We start from the raw sequence: 13697 nt of genomic DNA on the forward strand, positions 1-13697 counted from the left end.
GACACATCCTCCTTAGTTGCACAGGTCGCAACTAAGGCCTCCACATTTACTTTTAAAAGCAAGGAGAAAATATTACAAGCAACAAGATGCAGTTGGACCCAACCTGGGCAGCTCTGTCTTGCTTAACTGCTACAAAACCATCATTGCCTCTGTGTGCGTCTGCATATGCGCACTGTGACTTGCTGTCAGCAGCATGGAGCACTTATCTTTAGGGCCTGGTTGTGTTGATAGGAGTGAATTGTTTACAGCACATTTCCAAAAGGTGTCTGCTGCTCTAAAGCTTATTTTAATGCTCAGTTTCTTTCTATACAATCCACTCCAACTGTGTTGTCAGGGCAGCGGCAAGAACGGCCTCCTGGGGTAGCCAAGCAGAGGTGAGTACAGCCACCATTATTCACCGTACAGTAATTATGTCCTAGAAAAGAACAGAAATGTAAAATGTTAAAGAAAACCAAAAGCAAAACAACAATAAAACCTAAAACAGATATATACAAAAGAAGTGCAGATTTCATGACCACACTAGAGAAACAAGCCATAACAAGATTGAGAGTGAAACAGAACTATGCTTTGGGGAGATGAGAGTTATCGTATCCCTTGTGTCAGCTTCCAATGTTCACCTCAAAGAAAGATCAAGATGTCGGGACAGAGGAGGAGAGGCATTTCTCCTGAAAAAGCTGTTGCTGAAAAGCCCTTCATAAATCGGCCGAATGGTCACAGACATTAGAATGAAGAGACAGTAAGTGACGAAATACAGAAAGTTCAACACCCGAGGACAAACTTCAAAATGCTACAGGACATCATCCCTGGATACCACCCACTACAAAAACATGGAGAAATGACCCATGAAAACAAAAAAAATCAGGTGGGTGGGGAGGAGCACGTTAATGTTGAAGGGTAAAATGAAACAGAAGACAGTGCTAGAAGCAGTGGATCTAAGAGGAAATGTATCTGTCCCAGGAAAAAAACAAAAAAGGCACTTTAAATAGACATATGATGAGAAAGGAATGATACAAATGTTCTGAATATTATAAACATTTACTCAGAGCACACAATGTTGTTTTGTTTTACACTGCCTACCAAAATGGAACTGTGAATTAACTAGTAATAAAAATGTAGCTGATTTCTTAATTATGACATTTATATGCATTTTTAAGCTCTGAACCAAGCTTTTGATTAAATTAAATTAATGCTTTTTACTATATATATTGAATAATTTGAGGAGAAATGATCTCAGGGGTTTTTAGGTCTAAAGTAAAAACACCTCAATTCCTATAATACCAGCCATGTTGTAATTAAAAAAGTGAACTGTTTTCCTAAGAACAACATAACTGAAGAGTGATATTGCTTCCCAAAGAATAAATTATTATTTCAAGGGTATTAACTTCCTCTCTTCTAAGGTTCACAAGGAACTTTTCAATAATGTATTTGAAAAACTTAACATCCAATGAAGCAGAAAGACCAGCCCAGCCACCCTACCACCTGCTGTTTTGTGAACATTCCCTTTTTAAAAACACTGGATCTCATTAAAGACATCTGGAAGACCACGGTATTTCTCTAGTTTAAACTTAAAAGTAAGTAAATAAGGCCCTATCCATGAATATAGCATTCAATTTAGATGATGACAACATAGCAGCTTTTGCCATGTCAGATCCTCAACGATCATACACTTGCCCTTTCATAAAGGATAGAACAGGCCCCTTCTTCCCACCTTGTTCTGGTTTCATATGGCAACCCCAACTACTGCTGTTATAAAAAAAATTTAGGTGGCTTTTAATTTCTTAGTAAATGGAAATCTAACCACTAGCCAGTTCTTCACTAGCTACCTAGATCAGCTGGCAGCCTGTCAATGGGAGCTGCTACTAAGATCATCTATTCGCTAAGGTGTAAAGATCATCTATTCGCTAGGTGTATGGCTGTAAAGACTTGAGAATTAGCTGGATTACCTCCTGGGCACTGAGCAAAGGCTGTAGTGATTCCATAGAGACGGGAGCGCTTGTGAGGCTGGAAGTTATCCTTTTCTGTAGAAATCATGCGATCCACTGCTACAACAGCATCCCTGCCGTATGCAGAAGAGAATACACAGAAGTTAGATGAAGGTGGAAGTACAGGGGAAAACTGTTGTCGTTTAATCCCAGCCGGCAACTAAGCACAACACAGCCACTCCCTCACTCCACCCCAGGAGTACAAAAACAAACAAAAACAAGGGAAGAAATCTGAAGTTGCTTTTTTTACAATTAGGAAGCAATGCCAGAAGCAAAAATCCTCCAAGACCTCATTTTTCCTGGACAACTCCAATATACCATAACCTTCATTCCAGGCAGCTAAAAAATTTAGCAGGGAGCCATCTTACTATTTTTGAAGGTACTTCCAACACAGGACAACGTCCCTCTACAGGAACACATCTGTTAGTAGTTTTGACACATTCTCCATATTCTGCCCCTCTGACATTTTCTGTAGTATAGCTGACATTGCAGCTATTATGCATAAAGATTATGGACAATGTTGTATTTCAGGTGGAGCCTGACATCTGGAAGGAATACAGCTAGTCATAAGCAATCTTTTCTTCCTACAAATAAAAAGGCAGTCAACTGACAGACCTGTAACACACTGTTTCCCATTAATACAAGTTATTCTAGACTAGCATTTCCCAGCTGTTAGGTTCTAGCTTGGAAATCCTTACACACATTAATAGCTCTTCCTGCTGCAATTGATGGAGTCATTTGTATAAGAGTTTGCAGGTAAGAGCCCACACAACCATTTATGTCAAGGGAAAATAAATATTTAAAAATGCAGGGACTGGATTTTTTTCTGGAAAATACAGTAAACTCTAAAGTCTTGATCATATGTCAATGTTTTAGATTGTTTGCAACAAAGAAAGTGTCATCAAGACAGTAAAAACATTTTGGGTTTTTTTCCTTATTTCTGGTTGAACATTCAGATAATATAGGGCATAGAAAGCCATGAGTGACTAATTTCTGCCCTCTGTAACACAGCAAGCACAGCCATACACAAGGCTAACACAAGGAATGTTAGCTCCCACTCCTTCCCCCAAAATGTTCAGTGCTAAAACCATCTTCTCAGAGAACAAATCACTATGCTGAAAATGAAAACTCAGTTAACTGGCAACATCAGTAGGTCAACTCTACAGATCCACTCCCCCCTGCATCAGCTATTGCCAGAAAAGCAAAAAAACAGGAATGTGTGAGAGATCAGATATGAGAAATGCAGTATATACTTCAGTTTCTACCAGGGAGAAGAATAGATTAAAGCACTCCATAATTTCTTTAGCAGCTAACATACCTTCTCCAGTCTGTGTAGTATAAATTCTTCCCATAGCTTGTAACACTGAAAGGATACTGAATTCCTTCAACAATCTTTCGTCGACCAAGCTGATTAGGGTTCATGCATTCCAGTCTCTTGGTACCTGGGGGTAGTGAAACAATCAAGCCTTTGAACCACAGCAAGAGGTCTCATGAGGGATAAAGGACAAGCGTAAGCATGCAAGCATGAACAGAGTAAAACTTGTGGAAGTTTTTCAATATGCTGCTTAGCCAAAGCCCTCCACCACACCACATCTGTGTGTCTGCCAAAGACTGCACAGAAAAGTACTTTGGTGCTAATGCTAATCAGCTCAACACCTAACTTAGAGGAACACTTAGTCCAGTGCAGCCATGGCCGTTGCTCACAAGCTGAGATTCCTGCTACAGACATCAGCATCCTCAGGGTGGTGTGGAAGCTGACAGAAGGTCTCCTCCATCCTGGAGGGATACTTCAGCCACTAACCAATTCCACCTCCTCTGGACGGCATTTTTGCAAAGTTAGTTTGGTGAGCATGTTCCCAAACTGCTTGCTGGGTTGGGCCACAAAGGCAAGACTGCAGGAAGAATATCTAACTTGTAGATGCAAATAGAGGTAAAAAGGTCTTTCTGCAAAACTGGTACACACATTGGGAACACTGCTAGTAAATGCAAACACCTGTTGGCTTCTCTTAAGTAGTGTGTTTCAAAATTGGGGAAAAGGAAAAGAGACGAACATGAGAACAAGAGAGGAAGAGAGAAAAAGAAAAGAAAGATAGCACAAGAACATATATTTGGTTGAAGAAAGTGTCTTACAGTGAAACAGAGAGCTCGATCTTTTTAGTTTATCAAAAACTTGAAAGGTGACTTGAAGTGTAAAAGCACCTCCACAGGAAGAGATCTCTGGCAGAGTCTACAGGGAGAAAGACAGCAAGATGCCAAGAAAAAGAAAAGTTTAAATGAGAATTAAAAGCACACTTTTTTTTTTTACTGGTAAGACACTGGCACAAAACTAACAATGGGTCAGTGGCAGAACCTTCATCTCTTGATCTTTAAATCTAGTGTGAATTGCTTTTTCAAGACTTGCTTCAGTCAAACATAAGCCAGACTTTGCCTAAGGTTACAGGTCTTAGAACAATAGTGTCAGGATGACATTCTGTAGGGCCAGATTAGATTAATCACCGTTTTTTTTTCCCGGTCTTCAACTCACAACTTCTTCTACAAAGGCCTAGGCACTACCTAAAGAGATAGCCACATACAAGACACACAGAGATAAACCTGTTGCATTCCTAGAAAGTTTTGTGATCAGAATCATAATCTTTCAGCTTGCACACAGTCTGATAACAACGAATAAATTAAGAGATTATTAAAGCCAAAGAAAGTCATAAAGTCTAAGATGCAGTCCAAAGAGCTATAAACATTAATAGGCTGTGCATAATTTCAGGATTGGACATACTTATTCTATGACTATTATGAAGAAAGATCTTGGCACCTCTTTACCTGCATCTACCCAGCAAAGCATTGAGGAATAAGGATCAAATGTCAGCCCATTTGGCAACCCAAGATCATCTTTAACAAGAATTCTTCTGTTTGTGCCATCCATGTACGAAGTTTCAATTTTAGGAGCTTCTCTGTTCCAGTCAGTCCAGTACAAGTTTCTTAAGAGGAAGAAAAAGGCAAGAATTAAGACAGTGACTGATCTCAAAAGATTGTTGTAATTAAGAAAAAAGGACACAGAAGTAACATGCACACACCCTAAATCATTTCAATAAGAAGGATCACATCGCACTTTGATGTAGAAGTAACAAAAGTATTGTTAAGATATAGCAAATATTATACTTCCATTAAAAATAAAAAGAGCAAGCACACAACATGCGAAGAAATGCTTTCTCTACATTGTTTAGGTTATGTGCAAGATGCCAGGCAAAAAGACCTCTTTTCCAACAGTTCTGAGGACCATTCAAAGTGTACATCTACAGTTCTCCTCCTCACCGCCCATCATGCCCGCTCAGGCTAAGCAGCAGGACCATTTGGCATATGTTTGTGGGATTCATTCAAAATTACATTCTTCTTGTCAGTGTGCCAGGTAAGCAACATAAAATGGAATGAGAGTAGTCTATGGTCACGACAGAACCCCAATGAGGGCCATTAATTCACTGATGCTTTATTATTAATGGCCATTGGTTAGTGGTGTTTTTTATTCCTTGGATGCACTTTCTGCGGCTGAGAATTTACATGATCCCTCAACACAGGCAACTTTGTTGTTTACTCCTTAACACACACACAAATCTACCAGCAGACGTAAGTCCATGCTGCTTGACCTGAACCCAGAGCCCTACTCCATCAACGGAGCTCTGCACAGAACAGAGGTCTCTTGTCAGTCTGATTACACTTGTGCCTCTCCCCTTCCCTCACACCACAAAGTGCATTGGTTTTTTCTTATTATGCTGTCACTTGATGTACATCCACAGATGTTTTCAGCCCATTATTATATGGCTTTTGTGTAAAACTTTATTTTACGTTAAAGGAATCAGAGAAGTTAAGACCATTACTTTTTTAATTTCATTTTGTATCACTCAAATTTTCATAGATCACATGCATTCTTTTCTCACTACAAACCTTGTTTGCAAACATCTGGCATGAGGATGCATCTTCCAAAAACAAACTCTCCCTGAGCAATATAGTACTTTTGTTCACAAACTAATTCTCACTTAAGAGCACTCCAAATGCCTAGTATATCAATTAAGCAACCATTTAGTAGAGCTTCCCAGCAATTCAAGACTGAAAAGAAAGCCTCTTTGTTTCTGTGCTTCTGAATATTTTGACTGAAATGTCTCTTCTCACCAGTGGCCATACTACAAAAAGTTGCACCAGGACAACAGCAGGCAAGTTCAGACATTAATGAACAGACATGCAGTACTCTGTAGTAGTTTTCATTTTGCCCATATTTCTTCCAATATTCACAAAGGAAAAAATGTTAACAGATCAAAGACCACATAAAAGTATGTATATGCTTCCATTTTTGCAGGCTGGAAGCGTAACTTGAAAACATTTACACTTTCCTACTGACACTCTGCTAGGCTATTTCTGTGACTGCACCTTATAGGCTCAATTTGTAAAGTATGTGGTTATATACATCTTCAAATACAAGCCCAATAGGACCTTCTCAGACAACTGAATGACAGAAGTGAAAATGATGACAGAAGAGACACCATGGGAGTTTTCCAAGAAGGAACACTGTGCAGGAAGAAAGGCTGTCATAATGGAAATGAAAATATAAGACTACTTAATCTAGTATTTTAGACCAGTAATCTTGCAAAAATATATATTTTTAAGGTAAGGGCAACATTTTCCATCCTGCCAACAATGTATTGAAAGCAAATCACAAGTAAGTATTTGACAAGCCTCTCAACAAAATACCATAGTATTACCTAGCAGGCATTTTAGAAGTTTTCTTTCCAGTGTACCACTTAGATACAGGACACAAGTAATTGTTTCATTTCTGTTTGTTCATTGTTTTAGGAAAGGCAGTCCTATTATTGTCTACAGACGGCCTAAAAACATGGACTCATAGTACATGCTCATGTTAAATAAATAAATGAAATCAAGCTTTGCACATGTCTCTTGACAACATATCCATACCCTCTCATAGGATCCACAACAATTGCTCTGGGGTTCACCAAGCCACTGTCAAAAAGGATGCGACGCTGGCGCCCATCCAGCCTAGCCACTTCTATTCTATCCAGTTGAGAATCAGTCCAGAAGATGTTGCGACCTAGATGGTCTACAGCTATCCCTTCAGGGCTTCCCAAGTCTGCGGGAGAACACAGAAAAACATGCCTAGGCATTATATTTATTCCCCATATACAATGTTAGCCTCCTAAGTACAACTCTTAACTGAGGTAAGTTTTCTTCAGTTTTCTGGCTGTGGTCCAACAAAAGCTACTTCATGTCAGCTGGAAAAGGAATATGCATTTTGCCTTATGAAGTTTACATACACAGAACTTTCACAAATACATTGACAAATTAGATGAGGAACCAACTCATCATGCATGTAAGCTTTCCTTGGGGGATGGACACAGAAAAAGAGTTGGTAGCAGAGAAATAAACAGTAGAGACTATCAGAATCTTATTCTACCCTCCTTAGCGCACCTAAACAGATTTTACAATCCTTAATATTTCTCCTTCTTTGGTTCTGGCATATGTGGCACCCCTCTGAAAACTGGATTTAAAGTTTAGCCAATGCAATACTTAAAGATAATCAAGCTCCAAAGCACTAGAGATAATGATATTAGCTAACTGATGGAATTTAGACCCAGTTCTTTGTTTTTGCAGAGCAATTCTTTTGGAACATGTTTTAGTACTGTATGTGCACAGTTTTTCTTGGACAGTTAGTTGTTCCAAAAGCAACAGGAAATAGCAGATAATGACCTTACTGCTTTAGTAATTTCTAACTCAGATGAAGGATGCAAAATAAATATATAGCTCTCCAAGGTTTAATCCAGCCACTGTGAAAAACTGCTCTATACTTTTCAGGGTTCATATATCCACTGAAAAAGAGCAGGCAGGCTGCGTGGGATGTAACAAAGCCAAAGACAGGTACAAATCAATTTTAGTCCAATTTCAGTTCCCAAAGAAAAAGAAAGAATTGTACATGGTCACTCATAAAAAGAGGTGAAGAGACCATTCATACAAGCCAGCTGTTGAAAAAGAACACCACCTTTCAAATGCAGATCTACACATCATGAAAATATCCAAGAATGATGGAATGTGGCCCATTAGTCTTCTATCAATGCCCAAGTTTATTTACTGACAGCCATTAAGTAAACAGTATGCGACATAAACAACCTTTCTGCAGAAAAGGTATCTGGTCCAGAACACTGGGCAGAAGCTGTCTAAAGTTTGCTACTGTGACTTTGCTATAAATAATAGTTGCACAATAGCCTAAACAGCCCTTGCTGTGGATTATACTTACCACACTTAACCTGTACACATGACACTTTGGATGTCTATTCATTGCTGAAGAGGTGGAAAAGAACAAATAAGATGTATAGCACTGCTTCTGACTCACAGCTCATACACGGGGTGGGGGGCCAAATGCATCTGAATCAGTTCTCTCTTTACTCCTCCCAAAGGTACTTGAGCATATTTAGTTACACTGACTTCACATTACTACTTTTATTTCTCCAAGTGTCTCTGTGGAGCTAAACCTGTCATCTGCAAGAAACCACCTCATACATACTTCAGACCCTCAAATATTCCTACTTCTTTTCTTGCTAATGGCAGAGGCTGCTGAGATGTTTGAGATGATGGTAGCAACAATCTCCAGTCTCTGGGATCAGAAGATCACTGACTAAATGGTGGTGGAACAGCTCCCAGCCTCTTTTAGGAAACAGAGAAAGTAGCAGCCAAAAGATCTGCTGCCACTGATTCCCAGGACCCCTGTTCCCTGCCTAAATTCCTTGCTTCACTTTCCTTGCATCAACTATGGGCCAGGAGATGTAGTGATGTCTAAAGTAAATGTCTTTCCCGTCCAGTTGACAATGAGACAGAAAAAACTATCCCCCATGGAGGGGTAAGGGAATATATAGGCTTCATGTATCACCAGTCTTTCCAGAGGCACAAACGTGTTCCTGCTATATTGTCATCAGTCCTGATACAGTCACAGGCTCTGTCCCTGGGGACTGGCTTGTACAGGCATGTATGGCTGATATGACTTAAGCAACTACAACAAAGAGGAAAGCTGCCCTTCCCGACCTGCCTCCACAGCTGCAGAGCTCAGAAAGCCTCCACAGGCTATACAGCTGCAGGGATAGATGAGAACTGGATGGGGCTCCACAATAAAACATGTTTCTGCAAAGCAATGCAACTTGGATCACAAGAGCTTTAACAAAGAAAAAAAAGTCGTGCATTCCACAAAAATACATGTGAACTGAAGAAAGCAGCTGCAGCTCATGGGAGGAAAAAGGCAAAGATCAAAACAAAACAAAGAATTCTCCTGAGTCTTCTGAGGGAGGCATTATCCTATTTCCTGAAATTTTAAAGTTTCAGTTTTGACCAGTGTAGAAGACATCCATTCAAATACTCAGTATTCAACCTTATTGTGTTCTGACTCCTTATTGAAGGGCCCGTTAACATACAGAAAGTAAAGTGCAACATTGCTCAACATCTCTTCAGGAATGGCATTCACTTCCTATGCAAACAATAGAACAACAGCAGTCATGAGATGTTTTTACACACACAATGTTTTTTTGTAGCAGATAAAAGCCATGAGGTTTCCATGTGGCATTGAAGCATCTTGAAATACCTAAAATAATCAAATTTAGTTGAAAGCCTTCACAAATAGTTTTAAAATATTTTACACACTGCAAGATTTTTAATGTGTGCATACTCACTCTCATTAGACTAATTCATATCGATATAGAATTTTTAATGATAGTAATTTCCCTCACTTTAAAAAGTGATGAATCTGAGAAAACACTTTAAAGGTGGAAATCAGAAATCCTTTCCCCACAGAATTTGTAGTTGTACAGGCACATGCTTGCACTACATGTTAGATAGAGTCCCTTTCAGATTAAATATGTTGGAGTGAAAAAGAAGTCTTACAAATATCTCAGCCACTAAGTTGTACAGAAATATGAAACTCCATAATTGTTGGAATTGTTAAGGATGGCCTTAGGCTCTCCCTTTTCCCTTCCCAGGACAATGGTAGGATCCAAGCTGCCCCATTGAGAGATTCACTGCCTGAGTAAGTCCCAGCAATGTGGCTATTCCGAAGCACAAACTCCAGGGAGAGATACTAAACACATCCAAAGAAAACTAAAGCAAATCTGTTGTAGTGTTTTAAAACTGGTTGATCATTTTGCTAAAATAATTTCCTAAATTCTTGTGACAATAGCCACAAAGGATCCAATGCAAGGGTGACCTCCTCCAGTATCTTGACTTCACTGGTGTTCTAGGATCCTGAGGACACTAGTATTCAAAAAGTGCCTCCAGCTATTTTTGTCATTTATTAATGCCCTCCACACTCACTTTGTTCTGCAAATCTGTCCTTCCCCTTAACCCTTTCCATGCAAAAAAGGTTTTCATAATTAAGATGCATGGGCTTACACTTACTCTTCTAATGAAAATGAACATGGACTGCAGTGAACAGCGTCTTGTAGGAAAGAGTATAAAAACAGGACATCAACTGTAAAAGCACTAACCCCACAATACTCTCTAGTCCAATTCTCAAATCCCTCTCAAAATCCAAGGGTGAAAACCAAACAAGGTGGCTTTACTCACTTTTATTTTACAACTTGAGTGGGAGGCATGGAAAGTCACAGATGAAACCGTTTCTAAAACTGCCTTTCAGCTGTTTAATCCCCAAGCCCAGGAACAGAGAGCAGGGGTTCTCCTCTTCAACCTCCCTGCTCACCAGTCCTTTCTCAGCAGAGTGGGCAGCTGACAGGCAGAGAACAGGAGAGAAAAGGACTACACATAGCCAAATCTCGGCTAGCCAGTGGATTACCTACCTTGCTTGCCAGAACAAGTATCAAAGAGTGACACCCACAGATGACATTCCATATAAACATATAAATGCAACTCTTCAGTCAGCTTCAGTTTTGATGGTGTTCAATATCCATTCAACAGCAAACTGACAATCCATCATCCCCTTTTCAGATCATAAATACATTGAACAACAATGGGTCTACTCCAGCACATGACTTGGGTTTTAATGATAACCTTCCTTCTTCACATATTTACAACTTGTAGCCATTGCATCACTGTAAGCATGACTAGCATCTACCTATAGTAGTCTGAGCTTAGCCTACCTATATGTTCCATTCCTCATGGCCAGGGACACGCAACCTTTTCAGGAAGCATGCTGGACTACTCTATCTGATCAGAACGGTTGACAAGACACGACTATAAAAGAGATGGGCTACACGAAGGCTGCCAGGCTGGGCACAACATAGCACAGCCAATCCTCAACACAGGAAAAGTGAGGTCTTGAGTGCACTTTGAAAACCCCGCATGCCATGACCTGAGGATTTGCCCGGAGAGTACTAGCTGTGCTGCTTCACCATAGTAGCAGCCCTAAGGATGCCACCACAGGTAGAGAACAGTAAAGGCCTCGAGTCTACCTCAAGATTCCTCACCAGAAGTGACAAAACATCCAAAGGAGGGTGGTTTTTTTTATTTTGTTAAACACGGCAAGAATATAAGCACAGCCTAGGACTGTAAATGGGTACAGAAATCCTCTAAAAATTTCTGTGAGGAGCTGAGACACCGTTCAAACCCCAGACTGTAAGGCTCTGAACCCTGCACCTTTTAGTGGCTTGAGATATGCTTTAAAACCACACAGCAGTTTGATTCAACTTTCAAATTCCTCAGCCTTCAATTAAAACATCCGCAGTGATGTTCACAAGACATTCAATGGTTAGACAGATACAGTATCCTGCAACTGCAAGTAAGGACAGAAACAATTCACTGACATGTTGCTCCCACTTCTGGCCTTAAACTCAGCTTATTTAAAGAGAACCAACTTCTTGCCTATCTTAGCAGTGGAAAGGTAGTGAAGGGCTACTGCACAGGAGAAAGATCTTTTTTTATGTTATCCAGACTTTTTGGTTATTGTTTATCCAAATAACACCAACTTGTAATGCTAATGATCAGGCAACGTCTGGGAAGTCTGTATTACTAAATTCAAGTCTCTAATGCCATGCCTAGGGAGTAGCAAGCAGAAGAATCTTTTGCTCTTACCTGTTTTGATGATGGTGGTTGGCTCCCCACCATGCAGGCTAGCCCTGCTGATCGAAGGGCCACTAATGTCTGTCCAATAAACCATCTTGTCCGTGCAATCGTAAGCAACTCCAATAACAACTTTGTCCTGTTGGTCAACAAACAAATTACATCAGCTTATGCTAAACAGCAATTATTTGTCAGCAGCACTAGCTTATGGATCCACGTCTCAAGCCTGAAAAAACAGAATTCTTCAGGAAAGGTGGGAGATGGGGAGTACAGCTGGCAGTCATTGTAGAATAGCTTAGAAAAACACTTCAAATGAGAAGTACCTTTTAACTAGCAGACACCATTTACAATTATTTCAAAAAAGCATTGTAGATATTACTACTGAACAGTTTGTCTCACTCCTACAACTTCACCTACGTATCCATTTGAAGAAAGCTCATGTTGTTATTTTACTATGTTATTCTCATGTGCTTTTTTCTCTCATTCTTTCCCTTCAAGGAGGAATAATGACTTCTAGGAAATCTGACTCATGTTCTGTATATTCATCAACCCATGCATGATGGCTGCATTTCAGCAGTGCTACCTATGTAGCATCATTTGACTCAAAAAAGTTCTAGCAGTTTTTAAAATAAAAAATTGCTTAAACAAATACTCCCCAAGTCATTCTGCTGGAAAGAATATGCTCAGAGACAAGGAACCTATATATGCAAATTTTCCAGGCAGAAGAAGACAGGACTAGAGTTTGAGTTTAGAATTAAAACTCTTCCCTCCAGGCAAATGAAAGAGATTTTCAGGTTAAAACAATAATTTCACATGGATTCCCAGATCTATCGCATCTGCTGCTTTTTGTAACTTTCAACTTCTTAGAAAGATGGTCCAAAACCACGCATTAAAATGGATGCACTTATTCATCAGCACACATTAATGCTGTAGATTATAAAACAATTCCTCTACGCTGCTAAACACTGTCACTTTGCAAATACACACCATTAAGACAACACAAGCAGAGACAACACTGTTAGAAACAGAAAGTTTCATTTCAACTGAAAGTTTTAATGAAGAGTTGCATCTTATCTCTTGGAAGCTCTTTCCTGAAGATACTTCTAATTAATTCATTTAAGGTAGATCAAGTAAATGAGACTAGGTGACAAGGATTCAGAATCATGTCCTTGTATGAGCCTAACTACACCATTTTGCATGCAGTATTTTACTTTATTTTTACATTATTGCAGCAGCACTTTAGACAAGACACAAAAGCTTGATTTTGCCCTTACATCACACCACAGTTCATGGTGCTATTTACAGAACTGAATCTGTGCAATTCAGTCACTATTTGGTCTACTAAATATTCACAGTAATGTAAAAAAGAGGCCAGCATGCTACCTGGTATTGCTATCTATTATAAATACAGTAATACTGGAATGAAAACAGAAGTCCCAGGCTTTGGGCAAAACAAATGAATGTGATGAAGCTCAAAGTGCGAAAAGTTGGCATGTGTCACGGGTGATGGAATAGATAGGTTCTCAGCATCAGGGATTCATTTTCAAGGAAAAAAGATTCTCAGGACAGGAGTAAGAAGTGTGGGAAAAAGATTTACCACCCACTGGGCCTGCACATGGAGAAGGAAGCAAAAAAGAAGAAAAAAAACAATCTATATATATCTGTAGC

The 13697-nt window shown here is 39.6% G+C and overlaps 1 protein-coding gene across 1 annotated transcript in view; it reads right to left on the reverse strand.

Annotated features, from left to right (window-relative positions):
• Positions 1-293: 293 nt before the first annotated feature.
• NID1 (nidogen 1) overlaps positions 294-13697 on the reverse strand; it is a gene marked incomplete at its 3' end in the record, with an annotated part of 46300 nt that continues 32896 nt past the window's right edge. Inside the window, exons 15-20 of the mRNA XM_081998472.1 lie at positions 12042-12168; positions 6939-7110; positions 4797-4954; positions 3301-3424; positions 1944-2056; positions 294-415 (exon numbers count right to left, since the gene is read on the reverse strand). Coding sequence (XP_081854598.1) covers positions 294-415; positions 1944-2056; positions 3301-3424; positions 4797-4954; positions 6939-7110; positions 12042-12168 — 816 coding nt within the window. The remainder of the gene's footprint in view (positions 416-1943; positions 2057-3300; positions 3425-4796; positions 4955-6938; positions 7111-12041; positions 12169-13697) is intronic.

This window comes from Phaethon aethereus (assembly GCF_964289735.1).
Source record: "Phaethon aethereus genome assembly, chromosome: 3".
Taxonomy (NCBI): Eukaryota; Metazoa; Chordata; class Aves; order Phaethontiformes; family Phaethontidae; genus Phaethon; species Phaethon aethereus.